The sequence below is a fragment of the Amblyomma maculatum genome, chromosome 2 (genome assembly GCF_055883805.1).
Source record: "Amblyomma maculatum isolate TAMU_Amacu chromosome 2, ASM5588380v1, whole genome shotgun sequence".
Taxonomy (NCBI): domain Eukaryota; kingdom Metazoa; phylum Arthropoda; class Arachnida; order Ixodida; family Ixodidae; genus Amblyomma; species Amblyomma maculatum.
The window spans coordinates 159,074,542-159,099,901 of record NC_139345.1 but is presented as its reverse complement, the minus strand read 5'-3'; the positions used below and the strand labels follow the sequence as shown (position 1 = coordinate 159,099,901).

At 47.4% G+C, this 25,360-nt stretch overlaps 1 protein-coding gene across 1 annotated transcript in view; it reads right to left on the bottom strand.

The window, feature by feature from the left end:
• LOC146200276 (uncharacterized) overlaps nt 1-25,360 on the bottom strand; it is a 125,977-nt gene that overhangs the window by 61,249 nt on the left and 39,368 nt on the right. Inside the window, exon 2 of the mRNA XM_084592905.1 lies at nt 16,560-16,622. Coding sequence (XP_084449031.1) covers nt 16,560-16,622 — 63 coding nt within the window. The remainder of the gene's footprint in view (nt 1-16,559; nt 16,623-25,360) is intronic.

Genomic DNA, 25,360 nt, shown 5'->3' with positions numbered 1-25,360 from the left:
CTGCTTGTTGCTTCAGATGACACCTCCAATCACAAGATGTTGTGGCTTGTAGCTTCAGATGCCCCCTCCGATCACCAGATGTTGTGGCTTGTAGATTTTGACCCACCTCCAGTCACCAGATGTTGTGGCTTGTAGATTCAGATCCCAACGCTGGTCACCAGTTCTCGTGACGCTGGGACTAAGTCGACCCGGCCTTCACTTGGTAGCGTGCAGTGACTCCGGGTTTATGAAGGATTGAATCTTCGACGTTGGTAAAATATATACAAGCAGGTGTAATGGCACTTTGAGAAAACGTATTTACATGAAAAACGGGTATATCAGCAAAATGGCGAGATTTACGAGTTCATAGCGAGAAGCGCCTGGATAAGCCGTTTTCCCAGGGCCCAGAGCGTCATTTCGTGCTCTGCAACGTCCTTAAATCCCCCATGTCCAGCCCCTCTCTGAAGATGCTAACCAATCAGTTCCGGGGCACACTCCTCAGGTATCGGCAACCAATCGAAAACATCATTGCCCTGATGGCCTGATCCACTGACTGGTCCAGTATTGGATCGTTGGGCGTTGTCACTTGTTGTCGGGTAGAGCTTGGGAATGGCGAGGAGGTAAATTTCGATTCTTCTGCAAAGATCCGCTATGTTGGTTCCGGCAAGTGGATTTCCTTCTCAGAAACCCAAGTGTACGTGCGCGCCACGAATACTGCTCCCAGCTTTGTCCCTTTCCGGCAATTGCAACTCTTTTCTGGATTCACGGGAAATCCTTTAACTGCCTTAATCCTCATGCTCCTTTATTGTCCTGTACGTCAGCGGACTTGTCACTCCGATCGTCTCCTTTGGACAATAGGCAATCCTCACTTGACAATACTGCCTCTCGACGGGAAGGGTGAACAGTTGAACAAAAGCACTTCCGGCTATTTCTCACAGGGCGACGTTTCTTTGTATTTTTCTTGACGTTCCCTTGACAGGGCCAACTCGGCAGTTGTACGCTCACGACAAAGCAAAACATGCTCACACAAAAAGATTCATGTGAACATGCTCACTTAGAGCCTTTGCATTAACAACACATATCAATATCATGCCCACAGGCGCACAATAGTGCTCGCAAGCGCGGACCATGCACGGTGACAACAGGCATTATACCTGGCGCCTGTTTCGCGTATTTACAGACCCCTTTTAAACACATGAAGTAAAAACGCAGCATTTCCATCGTGTCATTCGCAACTTCCCGGTACTACAACACAGTTGGCCCAACCACTGTCACAGCTATCTCTATATCACAGCAGATCCTCGTCTTCCCTAATGCTCATTGCCCAGGCCAAACAAATCTGGAGCTGCACGCCCCCTTCAAGCTCCATGATTTTAAGGTGGTCCTAGCCAAAATGAAGCATGGTACTGCATCGAGCTGATGCAAAGTTACCGTCAAACTTCTGGTAAACCTTCATGGGGAGCCTACCATACCCTCATCGAATTCGCCAACCAAATCGTGTTGGGAGACTTCTCTCCCGCAAGATTAGAACAAAGCCTTAGTGACATTTATTCCAAATGCCGGCAAGCCAATTGATGTGGAAAACCTGCGCCCTATCTCCATCACGTCTTGTGTCGGCAAATTGATAGAGACTAAGGATATCTTCGCTTCATAGTCTGGGCTCCGGCCTATAGGGGCTAGAAGGAAACGAGGCAGCAGATGCCGCCGCCCACGCGCTTTCTAACCAGGCACCCTCGTCTCCCTCCGGCTCAGAAGAATTCACACCAGAATACTTTTAGAGAAGTAAGTCAGCTCTACCGAACCAGACACAATTTTACCCCCACCCGTGTAAAGGGTTAACGAGAGCGGAGGAACGCGTATTTCTTCGCCTCCTCACGAACTCCATGATGTGCCCGGCATTACTTAGACACTTTGACAGTGCCCTGTTCGAAGTGTGCCCGCACTGTAGGGAAATGCCCTCTGACCTCTTCGACATGGTGTGAACACGGCCGCTCAATGGAGGCGCACTTGGGTGCGGCCCGTCGCATCGCCCAGAAGAGCCGTATTGCGCCTAGTTCTCACCGCAACCGCTGCGGCGCCACCGCTCCGGGACGAGTCCGGGCGGAGAGCTGCGCGCAGCGCCCGTGGCTGTGCTTTCGTTTCATTTCGCAATGCCTGCATCACCGCCGAGGTTTCAACTGAATCAAAATCTTTTTCGTAATCAATGAATGCTATGTATAAGGGCTGGTTATATTCTGAGCATTTTTCTATCACCTGATTGATGGTATGGATATGATCGATAGTAGAGTACCGTTTCCGAAACCCTGCTTGATCCTTTGTTTGATTGAAGTCTATGGTTGTCCTGATTCTATTAGCGATTACCTTAGTAAATACCTTTTACGTAACAGACAGTAAGCTGATTGGTCTGTAATTTTTAAGGTCCTTAGAGTCCCCTTTTTTATGAATGAGGAACCTCCCACGAGGCCAGGCATGAAATCCATATCCAACCCGGCTGGTAGGCGTGAAAGCGATGAGGTCCTATGCTTCGCTAAAGCATCAGTTTTGTCTCTGAAAATGGGGAGCGAATCTCGAAGTGCATTCTCGAACGAGAAGTGGTACATGATGGCGACTAGGGTTGCATATCACCCTGGTGGAGCCTTCTAGTAGCCACACTTGCCACTGCCACCCGACCTAAAGACGCCCTTGCGGTATGTTGCAAGCAAAGAGGTGGCATATGCTGAGGCGCACACATGGGCAGAGGTTAAGACTGTGGTGACTACAAGTGACAGTAAAGTGAATTTAAAATATACGGTGCGGACCAGCACGAATTTCGCATGATCAATGAACGGTATTGTGAGGCATCGCAGAGTGACTTCACCGTTTTGGTATTGTCAGTTCGCATGTGACTTTGTTTGTTTGCTTTGTACGCAATCTACTTTGGTTCTCGCCCAGCGAGGGCTTGTTGATGTTTTGCACGAAAGGGTTTTGCCAATGTTTCGTGTTCTGTTACTATGTACCCAGATATTGAGGCGGCGTCGTTACGTAGGCCAATTCCTTGTTGTTTTAATTTTAAAGATGCCATTTGGGTTCCTTGTAAAATCTTGGGGAGGGCCTGTAAGTGATCGTCAAGACGCGCGCTGTGGCGTCCATTGCCCCGACGACAGAAGACGACGTCGCTGAGGGGTAAGCCGGCTCATAGCGCCCAGAAAAAGGAGCATTGTTTGGTTAATCCCCCTCGAATCCCTGAATCGGAAGTGGGTGAGCCTCCGTGTCGCGTTCGAAGAAAGGTGCCGCGAAGCGCCGGTACCGGCCCTTAATCACTCCCGTGTCGGAAAAACGATGAAAAAAAATTGGCCGTGGCTTAGCCCAGCTAGGTCAGGATATATGTAGCAAAAGTATGTGTGCCTGGCGCTGGGCTGTCTACTACTCTCCAATCCAATCTAATCACATCCAATTTATTGTAATCCTATCCAGTCTGCGTAAGTGCAGTTCATTCTAGTCAAATACAATCCCATCCTGTCCAATTTAATTCAAACCAGTCCAACGTAATGTAGTCCAATACATCGCATTATTGACTTATTCAAAACGCTGCCGACTATGCCACTCACTTTGTAGACACTAATCGGTTGGCTCCTGGGCGCGTCGTGACGCTGGGACTAAGTCGACCCGGCCTTCACTTGGTAGCGTGCAGAGACTCCGGGTTGATAAAAGATTGAATCTTCGAAGTTGGTAAAATATATACAAGCATGTTTAATGGCACTTTGAGAAACCTTATTTACATGAAAAAAGGGTATATCAGCAAAATGGCAAGCGTTAAGGGTTAATAGCGAGAAGCGTCTGGATGAGCCGTTTACCCAGGTCTCAGAGCGTCATTTCGTGATCTGCAACGTCCTTAAATCCCCTATGTCCATCCCCTCTCTGAAAATGCAGACCAATCAGTTCAAGGGCACACCCCTCAGATATCGGCAACCAATCGAACACATCATTGCACTGATGGTCTGATGCACTGACTGGTCCAGTATTGTTTCGTCGGGCGTGGTCACTTGTTGTCGGGTAGAGCTTGGAAACGGCGAGGAGGTAAATTTCGATTCTTCTGCAAAGATCCGCTATGTTGGTTCCGGCAAGTGGATTTCCTTCTCAGAAACCCAAGTGTATGTGCGCGCCACGAATACTGCTCCCAGCATTGTCCCTTTCCGGCAATTGCAACTCTTTCCTGCATTCACGGGAAATCCTCTAATGGCCGTAATCCTCATGCTCCTTTCTTCGCCTGTACGTCAGCAGACGTGTCTCTCCGATCGTCTCCTTTGGACAATAGGTATTCCTCACTTGACGGGAAAGGTGAACGGTTGAACAAATGTACTTCCGGCTATTTCTCACAGGGCGACGTTTCTTTGTAGTTTTCTTGACGTTCCCTTGACAGGGCCAACTTGGCCGTTATAGGCTCACGACAAAGCAAAGCATGCTCACACAAAACGATTCATGTGAACAAGCTCACTTAGAGCCCTTGCACCAACAGCACATATTTATATCATGCCCACAGGCGTACAGTAGTGCGCGCAAGCGCAGACCATGCACGGTCACAACAGCCTCCTCCCCCGCCAGAAGAGGCACGGAGGGCAGCAGTCGCAGCTGCTGTATGAAGAGACGACTTAATGGCCTGCACATGAACGCTTGAAGCTCGCTGTCGCTTGTCGCGTTGTCTTGATTGTCGTAGGCCAAATTGCTTGAGCTGTCTCTAAAACTAAACCACATGTGTAAGCAAGTACTCGGCTCCCGTCTGAAGAAACCAGGTCAAAAGAAAACTGCCATCGTTGTCCGAGAAAAGACGCTCAGGCCCCACGCTCAGGCCCCACGTATGCCTGAAAACCAAACGTGCTGCTTTACATAGACACATATATACAAGCCAACGAAAAAGCAAACCTGAGTATCAATTTGGATACATGGTGAGGAGCACCTCAGACTGCTTAGAAACAGCGGCTAAGCGCGTCCGCATTCCCATTAACCTTCTCCTTCTTGTATCTTATTTCAAAATTGTACTGCTGTAAAATCAAGCTCCACCTCAGAAGGCTACTGTTCTTCGATGTCGCAGTTTGCAGCCAAGCCAGGGGACAATGGTCCGTCTCTACGGTGAATTTGGCCAACCCAAGATAGCACTGCAATTTTTGAATGGCCCATACAATGCAAGCGCACTCTTTCTCTGACGCACAATAAGCCCTCTCTCTAGAGCTCAGTTTTCTGCTCAGGTAGAGCACGGGGTGCTCATTACCGTCGTCATCCCTCTGGCAGAGAACAGTACCTAGCCCTCGATCACTTGCATCACACTGGACCATGAATTCTCGGTCGTAGTCTGGAGCTGGCAATACCGGACGGCTAATCAGCACAGCCTTCAGGTTTAAGAAGGAGGCTTCCCTCTGCACATAAAGCTTCATAAGATTGCAATGATAAATGCGCACTTCTTTACGCCTACCGGGGATTTTCACTGCGTAGTTAGTGTTAGAAAGCTTTGCAACGACTTCAGCAGGTCCTTCCCACTGTACTTCGAGCTTATTCTGCCTTGAACCTCTCAGCAACATCCCCTGGTCCCCGATACGAAACGTCCTTTGACGGGCTGACTTATCATAGTACACTTTGGAACGAGCCTGGGCTGACTTCATGCTGGCCTCAACGAGTTCCTTAGTGTTATGTAAGCGATTCAGGAGGTTCAGAATGAATTTTACTACTGTTGGGTCTTCTCCGCGACCCTCCCAGGCTTCGCGCACCATTCGCAAAGGTGAGCGCAGTGACCTTCCGTACACCAACTCGGCTGGGCTAAATCCAGTGGATTCGTGCGGCACTGACCGCAAAGCGAAAAGTGCTGCAGGCAGGCAGGTATCCCATTCGCGCTTGTTTTGATAGCAAAGTCCCCTCAGGACGCGTTTGAGAACAGAATGCCATCTTTCTACGCTGTTGCTCTGCGGATGGTGGATCGAGTTGTGCACTACCTTAATGCCGCATTGGTCGAGAAATGAGGTGGTGAGGACACTTGTGAAAACGCTACCCTGATGACTTTGGACCTCGGAAGGGAATCCAACTCGTGCAAACACTGACAGCAGCGAATCCACTACACTCTCGGACGTCACCTCCCGCAGCGGAACAGCCTCTGGAAACTTTGTGACTGGGCATAACATAGTGAGGATATAACGGTACCATGACTCTGTCACAGGAAATGGCCCAACTACATCTATTACTAACCGGTGAAACCGCTCGGTAATGATTGGTACTAACACCATCGGAGCTTTCCACTTATCTTGCGCCTTTCCAACCCGCTGGAACGTGTCGCATGACCGTACAAAATTTTCCGTGTCTTTAAACATCCAGGCCAATAGTATTCTTGCAACAGCCTCTGCTTTGTTTTCCTTATTCCAAGGTGACACGACCACGAGCTGCCGTGGGAAAGTCGCAGTAAGTCTTCGCAGTACTTTTGGGGAACGACTAATTGGTCCCGCTCTACTCCGCGCTTATCCTTGGTAAGCGATACAGCACCCCCTTTCTCATCTCGAAAGAAATATTCTTTGCTGTCTTAGTGGCGCGGTGGCGCTCCCTTATCTCCTGTATCTTGGGATCATTGGCTTGCTCCATAGTTAAGTCCTCTCGGGTTCCACTTAGAAGTCTCGTGATATTACTAGACACTGGCGGCAAGAGGTTACTCTCAAGAACGTCCTCATTCCGCGTCTCATCAAGCTTACTTTCAAGTTGACTTATCTGAGATGCCTCGCTCTCAACGTTTTCTGATCCGCTATCTTCCGCATCGGCCACTGTTTTAACTGCCATTTCCGCCGCTGTAGAATTTTCTGGAATGAGCAGTGTAGCTAGTTCTCGCGCCTTTGAACGTGTTAAGGCTTGCACAACTCTTTCTCCGAAAAGGATGCCCCTCTTTCGCAGCAGCATGTCCGATTTTTTGGAAAACAAATACGGATAGCACTTAGCAAGCTTTCCTGAAACGGCAGCCTCGGTCCTGTAACCAATTTCTTTCTTTTTGTTGGAGGCAGTTATAAAACTGCTCCAAAAGAATTCGCTCGACTACAGCGTACCTATCACTGTAGGAATCAGTCCTTTTTAGCCACTCGCACAAATTGACTCTTAAATTGTACAGGAATTCAGGGTAACTCTCGTCCCTGGACTTAGTAGCGTTCCGAAAACGTTGCCTGAACGCCTCGGCGCTAAGCCTATACTTTCTCAGAAGGCAAGCCTTGACCTTCTCGTAGTTGTCCACGTCCTCCTGGCTTAGCGGTGCGACAACCTCCGCTGCCTCGCAGGGCAGAACGACAATAATCTCTGAGACCAAGTGTCTCGTTGGAAGGACAGCTTTTCGCAGGTTCGTTCAAAGTTAGCCAGATACAGACCGATATCTCCTGATATCACATATGGCTGCATGTACTTTGACATCTTGAAATCTGCCTCCTTTTTGAGAAGAGGTACCGCTAGCTGGGGACAATTGCCCGACCTCTTGCTCAACTCTACTTCTAATTTGCTGAGCTCAATTTCTTGCTCCAGCCTTTTTGCTTGTCTCTCAATTTCACGCTCACGCCTCTTTTCCTCATTTTCCCGCTCTTTCTGCTGTCTGAGCTGCTCCTCCTTTTTTTTCCGATGAGGTTCCATGCTTCACTGAGCTCCTCACCATCGGTTCCCAAATGTGTGATTGCCTTTAAAATCAAGGGTTTTCGTGCCAAACCACTTGTATCAACTCCCACTTTCTAACACATTGGCAACAGTTCCGGTTTCTGCAGCTTTTGTAGGTCCATGATCGCTCCGGTGTCGGCTACTTCCAAAACAACTGTGCAAACTACCAAACCTAAAGGCGTGTCAACCCTCTTTACCAGTTCTAAAATCTAACCCTGTTCCAGAACCTGGTCCACATCAGAAGAAAAGCCGAGCCCTCACCCACACATGCGATCGATGTTCCGAGCTGCTCTCTTGTTGGCCGATTGTTGCTCCTGCTTGTTGCTTCAGATGCCACCTCCGTTCACAAGATGTTGTGGCTTGTAGCTTCAGATGCCACCTCCGATCACCAGATGTTGTGGCTTGTAGATTTTGACCCACCTCCAATCACCAAATGATGTGGCTTGTAGATTCAATTCCCAACGCTGGTCACCAGTTGTCGTGACGCTGGGACTAAGTCGACCCGGCCTTCGCTTGGTAGCGTGCAGTGACTCCGGGTTGATGAAGGGTTGAATCTTGGACGTTGGTAAAATATATACAAGCAGGTTTAATGGCACTTTGAGAAAACTTATTTACATGAAAAACGGGTATATCAGCAAAATGGCAAGCTTTAAGAGTTCATAGCGAGAAGCGTCTGGATAAGCCGTTTACCCAGGGCTCAGAGCGTCATTTCATGCTCTGCAACGTCCTTAAATCCCCTATGTCCAGCCCCTCTCTGAAGATGCTGACCAATCAATTCCGGGACACACTCCTCGGATATCGGCAACCGATCGAACACATCATTGCACTGATGGTCTGATGCACTGACTGGTCCAGTATTGGTTCGTTGGGCGTGGTCACTTGTTGTCGGGTAGAGCTTGGGAATGGCGAGGAGGTAAATTTCGATTCTTCTGCAAAGAACCACTATGTTGGTTCCGTCAAGTGGATTTCCTTCTCAGAAACCCAAGTGTACGTTCGCGCCACGAATACTGCTCCCAGCTTTGTCCCTTTCCGGCAATTGCAACTCTTTCCTGGATTCACAGGAAATCCTGTAACTGCCGTAATCCTCATGCTCCTTTATTGTCCTGTACGTCAGCGGACGTGTCAGTCCGATCGTCTCCTTTGGACAATAGGCATTCCTGACTTGACAATACCGCCTCTCGACGGGAAGGGTGAACAGTTGAACAAAAGCACTTCCGGCTATTTCTCACAGGGCGACGTTTCTTTGTATTTTTCTTGACGTTCCCTTGACAGGGCCAACTTGGCAGTTGTACGCTCACGACAAAGCAAATCCAGCTCACACAAAAAGATTCATGTGAGCATGCTCACTTAGAGCCCTTGCACTAACAACACATATCAATACCATGCCCACAGGCGCACAAAAGTGTGCGCAAGCGAGGACCATGCACGGTCACAACAGGCGTTATACCTGGCGTCTGTTTCGCGTATTTACAGACCCCTTTTAAACACATGAAGTAAAAACGCAGCATTTCCATCGTGTCATTCGCAACTTCCCGGTACTACAACACAGTTGACCCAACCACTGTCACAGCTATCTCTATATCACAGCAGATCCTCGTCTTCCCTAATGCTCATTGCCCAGGGCAAACAAATGTGGAGCTGCACGCCCCCTTCAAGCTCCATGATTTTAAAGTGGTCCTAGCCAAAAGGAAGCGTGGTACTGCATCGAGCTGATGCAAAGTTACCGTCAATCTTCTGGTAAACCTTCAGGGGGAGCCTACCATACCCTCATCGAATTCGCCAACCAAATCGTGTTGGGAGACTTCTCTCCCGCAAGATTAGAACAAAGCCTTAGTGACATTTATTCCTAATGCCGGTAAGCCAATTGATGTTGAAAGCCTGCGCCCTATCTCCATCACGTCTTGTGTCGGCAAATTGACAGAGACTAAGGATATCTTCGCTTCATCGTCTGGGCTCCGGCCCAACGGGGCTAGCTCAGCTCTACCGAACCAGACACAATTTTACCCCCACCCTTGTAAAGGGTTAACGAGAGCGGAGGAACGCGTATTTCTTCGCCTCCTTACGAACACCATGATGTGCCCGGCATTACTTAGACACTTTGACAGGGCCCTGTTCGAAGTGTGCCCGCACTGTGGGGAAATGTCCTCGGACCTCTTCCACATGGTGTGAACACGGCCGCTGAATGGAGGCGCACTTGGGTGCGGCCCGTCGCGTCGCCCAGAAGAGCCGTATTGCGCCTAGTTCTCATCGCCACCGCTGCAGCGCCACCGCTCCGGGACGAGTCCGGGCGGAGAGCTGCGCGCAGCGGCCGTGGCTGTGCTTTCGTTTCGGCGTCCGCGTTGTCGGCGCTTGCTCAATTTAGGATTATGAGCGGCGTTTCACACAGTATGTGATGCTATGTGCAAGTTTGCTATTGATAAGGTGATTGCGGCAAGTCATCATCACTGGGCTTTTCCAAGTCATTCGTGGTCTTCCGTTTACAACGAGAACGAGGCAGTCGTGTGCTTCGCTGAGCGCGCACCCATTTAGTTGCGTTTCAACCACTGTAATAACGTATTAGATATTGCAATCTTAAAATCGGGACATGGTTTGGAGCCATTATTCTGCGTGCACTTTTCTGGAAACTTACAATTCAGGACCTAGCGTTCAACATTATTGTTCAGCCTGTTCCTCCATTTTCACTGGAAATAATATTCAAGTGGGTACCACCACCAGAACATACTAGCTAACACAAACTGTTGCAAAAGAAACAACACAAGACAGCCAGTTCAACGACACGCCCGCAGGCTCAGGCAATTTCTTTCTCGTTTGATTATGAAGCCGCGTGATGCACAAAAGACACGCAAGCTTATTTTACATGCGAAGAACTTTTCTCGAGAAAGGTTTATGTGCAAGCGTGATTTTTTCCACTGTCTGATTGATGTTGCCTGTCCAGTTTGTCAGCAGTGGTCGCATTAGTTTGGTTAGGTCCTTAGTGTGACTGCGGTCTTCTCTCTCGCAAATCAACTCCGGAAATTGCACAAAATAGGGAAGACGGGTTGAAATTAACATGTTGCATAGCTTGCTGCTTCTTATGACCTGCGGGCACTTCATCACCTTGATAACAAATGTGCATGGTGATTTTCAGATACCTTAGGCGTCCATCATCAAGAATTTTGATAAGTCCAGGGTTTTGCAGGAATCACAAGGCACAAAGTTAATAAATGGATGGGACTTATAAAATAAACTTATTGACACTCTAAAGTAAGCACTAGAAGTTATTTAAACTTTAGTAATATATAAATAATGAAAACACGGGCAGGCACTGAAAACAGAATAAATAAAAATGTTTCATGAGATTCTGTAAAACTATTCATACTTTCTCTTCAAATGGACGTGCAAGGTAACCACCCAAGAATGCAATCGGTGCTAACTCTATGTCAGCTGCTGGTTCACACCACACATGAATGAATCCAAGCTGACTCGAAAACTCTCTAGCAGCAGACGTGATATGGCAGTTGGCAAGGTACGACTTTCATAATCACGTAAGCCAAGTTTTATAGCTGCCTATTGTTGATAGGTGCATTTGCAGACTGATGCTTGCAAGTTGCTAACCTGCACAAAGCATGGCAAAATGTGTATAATCTCAGTCGATATATTTTTTTTCGCTAGTGGTACCTTCAGTATTTTCTCCGAGGTGAAAACGCCAGCCCTTGCGTCAACTTTGTCGTTCCCGCCTTTGAATTGCTTTAGGCTGCTAAAAAGCGATACTATAGACCCGCTTTCAGAGCCTGCTTTAGGGCGTATCGGAAGCTGAAAATAAGATTCGGTTAAATGCAATGCACTAGTAAGGCACACAGAAGACATTGTTGTAAAATACTTGATGTGATCAAGAAGGTACTTAATTTGCGCCACTGTGGATCTGGTTCGCATGATTGTTGCTTCGTACGTTTGTTTGGTTAGCCTTTGCTTCGACGTGCCTCCTTGGACCTGAATGACTTCGATATGGCAAAGTCCAACTCTAGCCAAGAGAGTCGCTCGTCATCTGACAAATAGAGCGGCTCCTCTTGGTGTCTCCATGGCTTCACTTATGCGATGTTGGGCAAGGCATACCATTTTGATATCATCGTCATAAAAGTGATCGTGGCGCAGCTATCTTGAAACACACATGCTTCAGTATGACACGGGGGGTTGTCCAGGAGGAATTGAAGTGTAGCTATAACAAGTGGGGAAAATAAAGTTATTGACCTGTGCACATTATTTTTTCAAGGTTGTTTGGCTCAACATGAGCCCGCGTGAGTAACTTGACTTGTAATGTGGGCAGTTCGGGAACACGGAGGGGGCAGTTGAAGGAAGCAGGATCTTCAGTTTTATGTTCTTCCTGTAATCGTCATCTGTGAAGTGCAGTGAGTATAAAAGTGACTTGTCACTCGGCTCCCACCGGCTTCCTTTTCCATCCTAGCCCTCCCGAGATATGTTTTTCAGCCATGCTGCTCGACGTTGTGAATCGCACGGGAACTCATGGTAACCGATCTTTTCTTGCTTTCGTGGTGCACAGCGGCACACAGCAGTTTCCTCGCATGGTGCTGCATACGCTATGACGCTGTTGACACAGGCACCGATGACACGCGTGCAGAACTATCAGAACCACGCGGTTATGCTGAGTAGTCAAAACGATAACACGCCAACCCAGCCAGCGCGCTCCTTCCGCGTCGTCTGCTCGTCCGTGCCGGCGGCGTCTTGTCCTGGAGTGGTGGCGCCCCCGCGGAGAATGACGGCGGAAACTGTAACTTCTCCCAATACGCGCTTCCCCAGCCATTGAGGCGCGACGCGACGGGCCGTACCAAGTGCGCCTCCATTGAGCGGCCGTGGTGTGAACGTGCCTCTCCAACCCTGCCTTTGCACCTAACCCAAACCCCAACCGGAAGAACTGGCAAGCGACCCTACTCGCTTGCTCCGACATGAACGCCCAAAAGGCATTGGTCAAACGAGTGATGGCCACAGCGGAAGCCACTGGGGCTCGTACTAGGGACTACACCTAATGTTTGTGAGGGTAAGGGCATTAAGCCTGACCCCGTAGCAACCTTTATGTAACTATTTTAATAAACGTTTTCACCATTACCCATGGTGCGAGGAAGGTTGTCCACTTACCTCGAAGCACGTCACACTTTTGCGGACACTAGGCTTAGCTTCCATCCACAGAAAGCCACACAAAATATCCTTCTACAACTTCATCAGGACATATTAGAGTCCAAGGGACTCACTCACAATGACAAGGTAGCCCTGGCCGTAGATTTGAAAGGTGTCTTTGATAATGCCAAACATGAAGTAATACTCAGTCACCTCCAAGACACCAACTGTGGTCAGAATATGTACCGATACATCTCGCAACTTCTCACGGGCCGACCGCCATACACTCTAATTCAGGACAAGGAACATTGACCCTATACCGTAGGATCCCAGGATACACCACAGGGCGCAGTGTTGTCTACCCTCCTCTTTTACCTTGCAAGACCCCGCGAAATAAACTCTGCATTAAACTCTTCAGAGTCATTACGAGTAATTACGTTCAGAGGGGCTTCAGGTGTCCACAGAACAAAGTCTGACAGATACTGCTCCTTTTCATCTAAGGAAATCGATTATAGAACGACGGTAAACTTTTATGCATTAAACGGAACACTGGTCATGTTCAACAACGAGAGCGCGATGTACTGTGCGCCGCAGATCAACGCAGCAAAATCACGTACAATATTGTTACTTAGCTGTATTCGTTCGTCGTAATGGGGAAGAATAATAGCGACAGACGCCAAGAAGAAGAAAACGCTGATGGTAATGAGATCGGTACTGTCATCAACGTTAGTTGTGCGGACAGGTTTCGGACTGTGGGTTTCCCCCGTAATAAAATTATTGAGACTCAGCAAACACAATCCTGACAAAACGCCCAGCTGAGGTACGATATTCCGTGATTGAGTTAAACACGAACTGCTGTAGCGGCTCGCGTCTTTCTCTCCTCTTTCCTTCTTCTCTACTTTCTCTCTTCTGTCCGCACGAGGCACCGGAGGTGGCTCCGTTACAGACAGTAGCAGGCCTGTGCATTTTCTTTTCCGTCTTCCTACGGCCACAACAACAACAGTTAAACCGTCTCTATTATTTCTTGTAAAATGTCATCATCATCATCATCAGCCTAACTATACCCATTGCAGGGCGAAGGCCTCTCCCATACTTCTCCAATTAACATGTTCTCTGCTAGCTGCATCCACTTGACCCCTGCGAACTTCTTAACCTCATCCGCCCACCTAACTTTCTGCCGCCCCCTGCTATGCTTTCCTTCCCTTGGAATCCAGTTTGGTACCCTTAGCGACCATCGGTTATCCTCTCTTCGCACTACATGTCCTGCCCATGTCCTTTCTTCTTCTTAATTTCCACTAGAATGTCGGTAACTTGAGTTATTTCTCTGACCCACTCTGCACGCTATCTATCACTTAATGTTACCCCTACTATATTTCGTTCCATAACCCTCTGAGTTGTCCTCAACTTAAGTAGAACCCTCTTTGTTAGCCTCCACGTTTCAGCCCCATAGGTGAGTACAGCTAAGATGCAACTGTGGCATACTTTCCTCTTGAGCGATAGCGGTAAGCGGCCACTCATAATCTGCAAGTGCTTGCCAAATTCGCTTCATCCCAATCTCATTTTTCTTGTTATTTCCTTTTCATGGTCCGGATCTGCGGTTACTACCTGTCCTAAGTAGACATATTCGCCTACTACTTCCAGTGCTTCGTATACCTAACATAAACTGCTGTTTCTTACCGAGGCTGTTGAACATTACCTTAGTCTTCTGCATATTGATTTTCAAGCCTACCTTTCTACTTTTCCTGTCTAGGTCATCAATCATTATTTGCAGTTCATCCCCCGAGTTACTTAGCAAGGCAATGTCATCAGCAAATGGCAGATTACTGAGGTATTCTCCATATACCCTTATCCCTAACTGCTCCCATTCCAAGTCTCTGAATACTTCCTCTAAGTAAACTGTAAATAGTACTGGGGAGATCGTGCCTCCTTGCCTAACACCTTTCTTTATGAGAATTTTGTTGCTTTCTTTATGCAGAACTATGGTTGCTGTGCTGCCACTATATATATATCTTCCAGTAATTTCACGTACGGCTCGTCTACTCCCTGATTTCGTAATGCCTGCATCACCGCCGAGGTTTCTACTGAGTCAAATGCTTTTTCGTAATCAATGTAAAATGTATACTCGGTTATACGGAAAGGCGTAGTATCTGTTGGACTTGAGGTAAGGGAAGGTGTGAAAGAGTGGAATGGGTCCCTAACTTCCACTCTAACCTCATCATAGCTCCCATCCCTAAAAACATGCACCCTGAGCGAGACCAGGGCCGCAGAATGGCCAGGGCTCCCGCCGTTCCAAGACAATACAGCGAAGACAAAGAGGTGGTCTACGTGGACGCATCGGAATATACGTCAGGCTCCCGTATGTTCCTGGCTTTAGCCGACAGTCAATCAAAGCTGCTTACTTCCAGCTCTATAATCACCAATTTCATCACAGATGCAGAGCAGGCAGCCATGGCGCTTGCTCTCATCTCTACGTCTGCCACAAACATTATCTCTGACTCCAAATCTGAAATTATAAATTGTGCCAACTGCTGTATATCCCGCACCGCTGCTCGCTTATTACGCTGCTGGCAGCCCCGGCACCCGATAAGCCTCATCTCGACGCTAAAACATGCCGGCCTCCCTGGCAATGAGGAGGTTAATCCCCTAGCCCGAGGTCTTACTTTCCGGGCTAGAGAAATGGAGCCCCCTGTACAGGCTGAGGAGCACCTCCTCTCATTCCGTGATATTATCTTGTACTACCGGGACAAACGCAGGGAATATACACCCCCAGCCCCCTCTCTCACCATAGCGTAGGCCGTACACTACCGAAGCTTGCAGACTCGGACTGCTCCATACCCTACACTACTACATGCCCGATACCCAGACCAGATTTCCTCATCATGCAGACTCTGTGGCAAACCAGGACACTTCCTACAGATCCTTCTTACACGCGCCGCCTTTACTCATTCCCAATCACCGAAAGCCGCAGAGTCCTACTCGGAGTCTCTCATGAAGAGCATTTCGAGTCAAGACCAACGGAAGATCATTTCCATTGGTATGAGGAGGATTGCTCTTCAATGACTCGTTTGCCTTATAAGGTTAGGGAGCACCTAAGTTCCATGCAGGGGGCTTCGCCCCCACTATTTGTTCCAGTAGCAATAAAATGTTTCTACCACCACCACCTGTAGTGGAGAACTACGGAGTAAATCGGCCACCTGGGTGCATTTAATCTACGTTGACAATGCACAACACAGGCCTACCTCTCCCTTTAAGTTAGGTATAGTAGGCAGGAAGACGGAGTACGCGTTTAGGTTGATACCATGGAATCGTGGACACCCAAATTTAATTAAGTTCAAGTTACTTTAAGGTCAAATCTAGTGGGGTGGAGATCAGTGGCTGCTGCTGGCCCTAAGTGGCTGGGACAGGTGGGTCACCACCGCTTAATTACGGCGGGGGCTACCTTGCCACCGGATTGCATCTGTTGTAGGCCGTCACTGCTGCCGCCACCGCTTCGGTGGTGGATGGTGGCTGTTGCGACCCGCATCTTTCTCTCTCGTTTTTTTTTTCTTTCTTCTCTATTTTTGTTTCTGTCCGCACGAGGCAGCGGAAGTGACTCAGCTACAGAGCCAGTAGTAAGCCTGCGCATTTTCTTTTCCTTCTTCCTACAGTCGCACCAACAACAGATATAGTATCAGGCGTAGAGTGATGTTACCTAGCATAGTAAAGCTTTCGCTTCAATTGTAAATTGGTATATTAGAAAGCCAAGGCACTCTAACAAGGTTACTTTAAGGTGAAACTGAGGCTTTCATGGCGACTTCTTTACGTAGCATAATTCACTTCAAAAATGAACTCACCTTTGCTCTCTCCTCTGCAGTACTGTAACACACTCGCAACGCAATGCAGAACACGTCAAATTCCTGAAAAGGTTATCAAGGCATGATCAATGCATGCATCCGCTATGTGAAGCTGCTAGCAAGATTTTTCAGTCTTGTCCAAACTGCAACAGGTTTCCGATCTCTAGAAACTGGCGGGAATTGTTTCAGTCAGCTTACACTCGGAGAAAAGCCACTATGTACCACAGGTGTCACAAGCTAGCTACATTTTTTTTCTGTAGAAGAGGAGGAGAATAAACGTCATCGTCGTTGACAAAAAGATAGAAATACGGTTTCAATTGACGTCGCGGGAGCCATATTGTGGTGGACAGCACAGCTTCAGCAGTGCAACTCGGTGCACGCGATGATAAGGAACTTGGATATGTTCGCAGCTTTTCACCGAGCTAGATGCACCACACATTGCCGTCACTGGGACGTACGTGTACACTACCTATACCAGTGGGGAGTATAGCTCCATCATGTGACCATTAACCCCGCGTTTATACACGACTTCTATGGCTTTTGTTACAGACCGGATCTACGTATCCATGTCGGAGCTGAGCAATGCGGCCTCCACTTGGTCAGGATTCGAAAGCTGCCACCCTGGATGCGGAAGGACGTAAGTACTAATCAAGTGTACATGAGATAGAGGGCCGTATTGGCTGCATGGCTTACACGAAGGGGAGTTCACAACACGATATATGCGAGCATATATCGCTAGGCTCAGAAGATGTTTGTTCGGTGTCACCTCCACGCAACCTCTTGGGATTTAGGGAGGAAACCTTGTGCGATGGGATAGAAATCTGGTAGTGCAAGACGATGTCTTTAAGCATACTTTCTCTGGAAACTGTTCGCTCAGGAAGGACTCAAATGTTTTATACGCACCACCACGGCTCTCTGCATTCAAGCATCATGAAATGGACCCTGTACATCAACAATGTATAGGTTTTAGAGTTCAAACGCTAAAAATCTATCATCACAAAGTGATCATAACTTGTCATGCGGTTTAAGGTTGGTTGCTTTCTAGAGAGCCATATTAAGGCTATTATCGGGCTAGTTCCAGCCAATGTAAATACACTCCCTTTGTAACTTCCGTAATATGGCCCTTGATAAAGCAACCATTTAAAAGCAAAACGATGCTCTCAGAAAAGGACCAAAATGCAACATTGAACGCCAGCCTTCCATTGTAACGAGATACTCCAATTCCCTTCCAAATATGAACAATATTATGCGGAAATACCGCTCTATGCTGACGTCAAGCGCATCCCTTAAGAAAATATTATCGGAGTCTCCAAGTGTAACATAAGTAGACGCGTAACACAAGCTTCTTCAGTACATTTTAAATTTTAAACTCGACAAGCGACCAACACAACCATTTCCTTGCTCTCGACCCAGATGTAAGATGTGCAATCATTTAAAAAAGGACGCAGTAGTCAAACGTACTGCAAGCAATTTTATTTTCACATAACATCACGCTTTAATTACCCGTCTACCTTTCAGAACACTCCTTCTATAAAGAATAGTCGGATAGGCAAAACAGTGAATTAACATAAAGCATTTATGTGATCGGACCGACACCAGCAAAGACCTCCCTTAAACAGTTCCTTATCATTTCAATCTAAAAGACCGTGAGTTCGAAGAAATTAAATTATTTATTCTTCATTCAGGCTTTAAATTTTTAAGGGACAGAAAATATAGGGAGGCATATCTAATTCATATATTGAGAATAGTGGGACAAACAGTAATAAATATCTTGAAAGGAACATTGTATTCGCTTGAATATATTCTATCTGCGGCATAACTAGTCGAGAAAACAATCCGATATAGCATTAATTTTACAGTTTGTTCACAGCACGTATATACTCCATCCCCCCTCCACAACAGGATGAACTGCCCATGTTTTTCCAAACATGTCCCTTCGTATTACTTCCTACTTTAGTTCTCCATTTAATCCCTTTCTTCGAATAATGTAAGGCATGACAGGTATTTTCCCTTCATATTTATTATTCTACGTCATCGTCCTCCTCCTCTCCTTACGGATAGTCCTCAATAACTATACGTCGGCAGTTGTATTGTTTACCAGGGCCCTTTAGAATGTATTTACCCTTTCAAGAAAGGTGTGTCAGCATCGAACCTACTTTAGAGGTTGAGTCAACATCTACCCCGCATTTTAGTTGTCATGACGCTGCCGCTATTACTGTCTTTTTCGGACCACGGGAATACCGGCCTATGCTCAGCAATTCATGCCAAAGCAACATTCTTTCACTCCTTGCCCTGTCTCTTTCGCCCTCACGTTCCTTCCTCCAGGACGTTTCGTCTTCAGAAGCAAAAGCGTACCTATTTAAACCCTGCCAGTAATAATCACGCGGCCCAGACGAAGACAAATGAACTGGTCGAAACTTTCTCTCGGCTTGCTAACTGAGGCTCCTATCAACTCCTGTTCATTACTCTTTCTTACTGATATGGACAGAGTGGGCAGACAGAAGGAGAAAAATATATATGAGAAGCTCGGTTGTGGACAGGTAGTCCGTATATAGTCCGTATGGTAGACTAGTATATACTCTCGTCAAAGCCCAAGTCATTTTACACTGAAATCTGCATTGGCATACTTGCAATGAACTCGGTGCTACCGATAGCAGCAAGTGAATACGACCATGTTGACTGATCGTAGCTCTACACTACGCTGAAATAAATGGGCCAAATTCGTTTCCATAAAATGGCAAAACAAAAACGCTACAACGCGCCAAACCTAACAAACACATACAATTCATATACTGTCGCGTGGTTCTATTGTTACGGCGCTCTCACTGCACTGTGGAATTCTGGTTCAGCTCGTGCTGCTGTAGCCAATTATTGATTGACACTAAGCGCAAGACGCATGTGTACAGTGAGATATGAGTGCCTGTTGAGGAACTCCAGATGCTCAGAATTTTCGGAGTCCGCCACTACGGCATTGCACGTAGTGTGAGTGTTGGGGCGTAAACTCTATCAAGGAGACCACCAAGCGAAGTAGTAGACTGCAACCACACAGGAGAAATGTGAACGCCCCTGGAGTGACAAAACAGCGGGCAAGAGCAGCCGGCGTATAGAAAAGACCACCAAAAAAAACAATTATTGCGACAGTCTGCGTTAACGTGAAGACAAATAAAGCAATATTCATCAGTCAAGCAGTGCACAGTACTTTAGTCGAGGCACAAAAGCAACAAAAGTGGTAGGTATATATATATCGAAATTGGCCACATCGTGATCGCAGAACAGGGATGAAGGGAATGACAGAGCTATGACAATAATAACGAAATGAAATGAGTTGCCAGTTTACTTGTGTTCGTAACGGGCAAATACTGTATAATGTGTTAATCTGCCAGCACTAGCCTATGCAGCCCAGATATGGAAGCTAATGAATATATATATAGCGGCGCACTGAGAAGCAGCAGAAGCAGAAGAAGAAGAAGCAGAGGAAGCGAGGCGCGCGCAGACTGATCCGGGTTTTCTGAACCGTGTGCGTCCGTCCTTCATACGAAGTTCACCTGTATTAAAACCATTTCATCCGTTCTAGATATAGACTATCCGCTCCTTTGAAATCTATAATAACGAGCCCCTCATTTCCCTTTCCATTGTCTGTGCGTGTATATATATATATACAAGGTAGGCAATCTCCCGCAGGTTGCCTACCTTGTGGCAAAAGTCGATGCCAGTTGTGCAAACACATGCAGACAACAAAAAAGGCTAACAGCTCATATTCAGCTTTCAAACATGACATTGAAAACCTGAACTGCGACTCGGGCAACGGTGTATACCTACTGGAATGTGGCCACTGTCAGATGCAATTCATAGGCCAAACCCACACTGTCTTCAGAACCAGATTCAATAACCACCGCGCACACGCCACGTCACTACCTCACCTTCCCCTATCCAAGCACAGTAATCAAACAGGCCATGAAATTGAAAAACTAAACGTTATTCTACTACAAAGCCACTTCAGAACTAATCATAAGCGTGAGCAACTTGAGTCGTATTTTATTGATATATTTATTACAGTGGATTGCGACATAAATGAACATCCGGGAATCCTTTCGGCCCTTCATGGTCACTAACCTATCGAAGAATCCAAGTAACAGATTCACTGCGAGGATAACCTAAGCCCTGTGCACCTGCATTTAGTTAACTGCCTTCAAGAAGAGACACAGCCGGCCGCGTCTTCTGAGACCATGCCGAAAGGAATTTGTCCATTTTCTCCCCATTGCACCTTCCTTCTCCCCCGCCCTCTCTTTTCCTTTCTTTTCTTTTTTTTTTCTGCTAATAACCTTGCCCCCTCTTACCCGGCCTTCGGAATCATCGCGCTCCCCGCATTTTCTTGGTTTGGCCGCCCGCCGGTACTCATGTTTTGTCCACTTCCTCTTTCCTAGCATTCAACACATCCCCCACCTGCGTCTGTACAATTTTCAAACCGTTAAAATTGAAATTTATGCAATGTAACCACAGTCTTGAGAAAGACAGTACCCCAGTCGAAACGTCGATGAAGAATAAATGAAGTGTTAATCATCTTCGCTTCGAAGGAAACAAGCCAACAGTCCGCTTCCTTCTGCTTTGTACTTATCTTTCCCCTAAACATATTACATTACTAATTTATGTGATTACCGCAATAAAAATAAAAAATAAAAAGACATAAAGTACAATTCCCAATGCTTTTCTTGGCCTTGCCGACTGTTGACTTCTTTTCTTCATGGATCATAATGAGCACCCTCATTTCCCCCCACATACACGCACACACACACACACACACACACACACACACACACATATATATATATATATATATATATATATATATATATATATATATATATATATATATATATATATACATAAAGTGAAATCAGAGAAGTGGCTTTCAACTTCTCTGACTTCTCTGATTTCAACTTTAAGATTAAAGAATCCTTGAACTGCGACAGTGCCAAAGTGGTGTACATGCTAAGCTGCGGTGTGTGCGGCATGGAATACATCGGCCAGACGGAAACACCACTCAGGTTTCGTTTCAATAACCAAAAAGCCCTCATCCACACACTGCTAAATCTCCCTTTTTCTAAGCACATGTGCCTTCCAAACCATACTTTCGAAAACATTCCGGTCATTCTCCTTCAATCAGGCTTCCTAACAAGTCGACAAGGAGAACAAAGAGAATCGTACTCCATACACAAATTTCAGACTCTAACCCATGGAATTAATGAAACTTTGGGCAACTTTGCCATTCCCAAAAGCCTACACAACTAATAGAGGAGATATTTATCTCCATTTGCCCACTCCTAAGAATTTTGTTCTTTTCACGGAAACTATACTGTTCGTTATTTAGCTCCTTGGCCTCCCCCCTCTGGCCGGTTTTCTACCCCGCAAGAAACGAATTCACTTAGGACACAGTCGCGGGAACGACTTGACGCGAATGCCCGGCCGCGGCATCGGGTTTCGGGTTTCGGGAGAGCAGCGTCTGGCCGACGGCTCTTTCGTTGCCGCGGCGGCGCGCTGCCCTTGCTCCATTCGCTGGCGCGTCGCGGGGTGGAACAACTTTGTCTAGAACACATAGCTCTTATCCCAACGGTTTTTTGAACACCTGCACCGCTGGCGAGCGGACCGTCCTGGTATGCATGTTCGCGTTGTCTGTTTTTGAGTCTAATTTTTAATGTTATTCTGAACCTTTGCTCAATTTCTGGCTTCCTTCGAGGGAGGCTTGCCTTGCTTTTAGTGTCGTCTTCGTGGAAGCACGGCGCGTATGTAACATTCGTCGGCTCTCCACTTTCTCTTTTCGCCCCATCTCCTCCCCCACTCTGTTTTTTTTTTACTTTCTCTTTCTCTCTCCGTCTTTGTTGCATTACCAGCCATTAATCAACGGGAGCTTTTCGCCCTTTCTATTTAATCAGTAATGTTTGATTCTCCAAAGACAGAGAGCGAGAATTCCTTCTCCCTCTCTTAACAGTGGCGTAATGTGCGGACTTATTCTCCATTCTCAATTCTACTTCGAAGAAGGACGGTATAAAATAGATAATCGGGGAAGTTGTGTGACATTCGGCGAGGCCAAGGAAAACGTTGGGGATGGTACTTTATGTCTTTTTTTTTTAATGTTTACTTGGATAATCACAGAGATAGTAATGTAATGTGTTTAGGGGAAAGATAATTAAACACAAAGTAGAAGAAACAACAACGTGCCGATGGTGGGAACCGAACCCGCGACCTCCGAATAACGCGTCCGGTACTCTTCCAACTGAGCTACATCGGCCGCTGTCCCTCCTGCTACTTTCTTGGGTATTTATGTTGTCTGTATAGGAACCTTGAGAGTGTTCACCACCGCCACCCTCAGCCAAGGCGGCGGACGTGGAACGTCTTTTGTTACCGCCAGCGTCACGTAGAACGTGATCAAGAGCGAGGGCGAAAGCTGTGCTAGAACCCTCTTACGCTACCTATGCCTTCAAGACTGCCAGAACCGAGACCCCCGTAAGCTACAAGCAGATCAATTAAGGGGAAATGAGGGTGCTCGTTATAATACATGAAGGAAAGAAGCCAACAGTCAGCGAGGCCAAGGAAAGCGTTGGGTATGGTACTTTATGTCTTTTTTTAATGTTTACTCGGATGATCACAGAGATAGTAATATAATCTGTTTAGGGGAAAGATAATCAAACACAAAGTAGAAGAAAAAACAACGTGCCGATGGTGAGAACCGAACCCACGACCTCCGAATAACGCGTCCGGTGCTCTTCCAACTGAGCTACATCGGCCGCTGTCCCCCCTGCTACTTTCTTGGGTATTTATGTTGTCTGTATACGAACCTTGAAAGTGTTCACCAGCGCCACCCTCAGCAAAGGCGGCGGACGTGGAACGTCCTTTGTTACCGCCAGCGTCACGTAGAACGTGATCAAGAGCGAGGGCGAAAGCTGTGCTAGAACCCTCTTACGCTACCTATGCCTTCAAGACTGCCAGAACCGAGACCCCCGTAAGCTACAAGCAGATCAATTAAGGGAAATGAGGGTGCTCGTTATAATACATGAAGGAAAGAAGCCAACAGTCGGCGAGGCCAAGGAAAGCGTTGGGGATGGTACTTTATGTCTTTTTTTTAATGTTTACTTAGATAATCACAGAGATAGTAATATAATCTGATTAGGGGAAAGATAATTAAACACAAAGTAGAAGAAAAAACAACGTGCCGATGGTGGGAACCGAACCCACGACCTCCGAATAACGCGTCCAGTGCTCTTCCAACTGAGCTACATCGGCCGCTGTTCCCCCCTGCTACTTTCTTGGGTATTTATGTTGTCTGTATACGAACCTTGAGAGTGTTCACCAGCGCCACCCTCAGCCAAGGCGGCGGACGTGGAACGTCCTTTGTTACCGCCAGCATCACGTAGAACGTGATCAAGAGTGAGGGCGAAAGCTGTTCTAGAACCCTCTTACGCTACCTATGGCTTCAAGACTGCCAGAACCAAGACCCCCGTAAGCTACAAGCAGATCAATTAAGGGGAAATGAGGGTGCTCGTTATAATACATGAACGATGTGCTGTTATCATCTGTTTTGGTTTGGCTTGGCTTGGCTGGCAGCTGCGACTGCGATAGTGGCGCTAGTGTATCTGTGGCGCAAGTGTGGCGCAAGTGTATGAAAGCGGAGTGCGAGAATAAACGGGGGTTCATTTCGTCGCTTGGGAGCTCGGTGTCTGGACTGCTTTCTCTGGCAGCGTTCCGGCGCGGGTGCAACGGCGCCCCCCCTGCCTGGGCTAACACGACATGGTGTCAGAAGTGGCCGTCTACGACATGATGTCAGATGGTCAAGAATCTTCGCACTGAGCCAGGCACCTTCCATCCACGATGTCGAAGACGCCTTCAATACGGCTGCATGGACTGCAGCTACCGCCACCGCTGGACTTTGACCGCACGTCAGAGTGGCCAGCGTGGATCGAACATTTCGACGACTTCCGATATGCAACGGGACTCAACGAATGCTCCGGGGAGGCTCAGGTACGAACGCTGTTGTACACAATGGGGAGGCAAGCTCGTGACATATTCAAGACGTTTTCACTATCTGACGACGACGCCAAGAACTATGAAACCGTAAAGAAAAAGTTCGACGGGCACTTCGTAAAAGAGAGGAACATCGTGTACGAAAGCGCCTGTTTTCACAGATGCGTACAAATGCCAAGAGAGTCAGTAGACCAGTTCGTCACTGCGCTACACGGCTTGGCGGAACGTTGCGACTACGGTGAACTAAAAGAACGAATGATCCGAGACAGACTGGTTGTCGGGCTCCGCGACGCAAAGCTCTCGGAAGCTTTGCAAATGGATTCTCAGCTAACGCTGGCTTCGGCGCTGTCGAAGGCTCGCTTAAAGGAAAGCGTCCAACAGCAGCAAAGTACTCTACGAGGACAGCACAGCCATCAGTCATCGGAAATTCGTGACCAGGACCCCAATGTGGACGCGGTGGTTCAACAGAGGCACAAGGGACGTCTGCATGGGCAACGAACGCCGGAGGTGCGGCAGCATGGGCAACGAACGCCGGAGGTGCGGTGTCCTTTCTGCAGTGGCGACGCCCACCCCAGGACAATGTGCCCAGCCAGAGCTGCCAAGTGTCTTCACTGTGGCAAGAAGGGACATTTCGCAAAGGCCTGCTTGATGAAAGCAACGGCTTCCGCTCAACGAAAGGTACGCGTCTCAGTGTTCAACCAGGAAACTAGAGAGCTACGCGTCTCAGCGGTCAACCAGGAAACTGGAGAGACTTTCGTGGGATCAATAGATGCATGCAGAAAAGC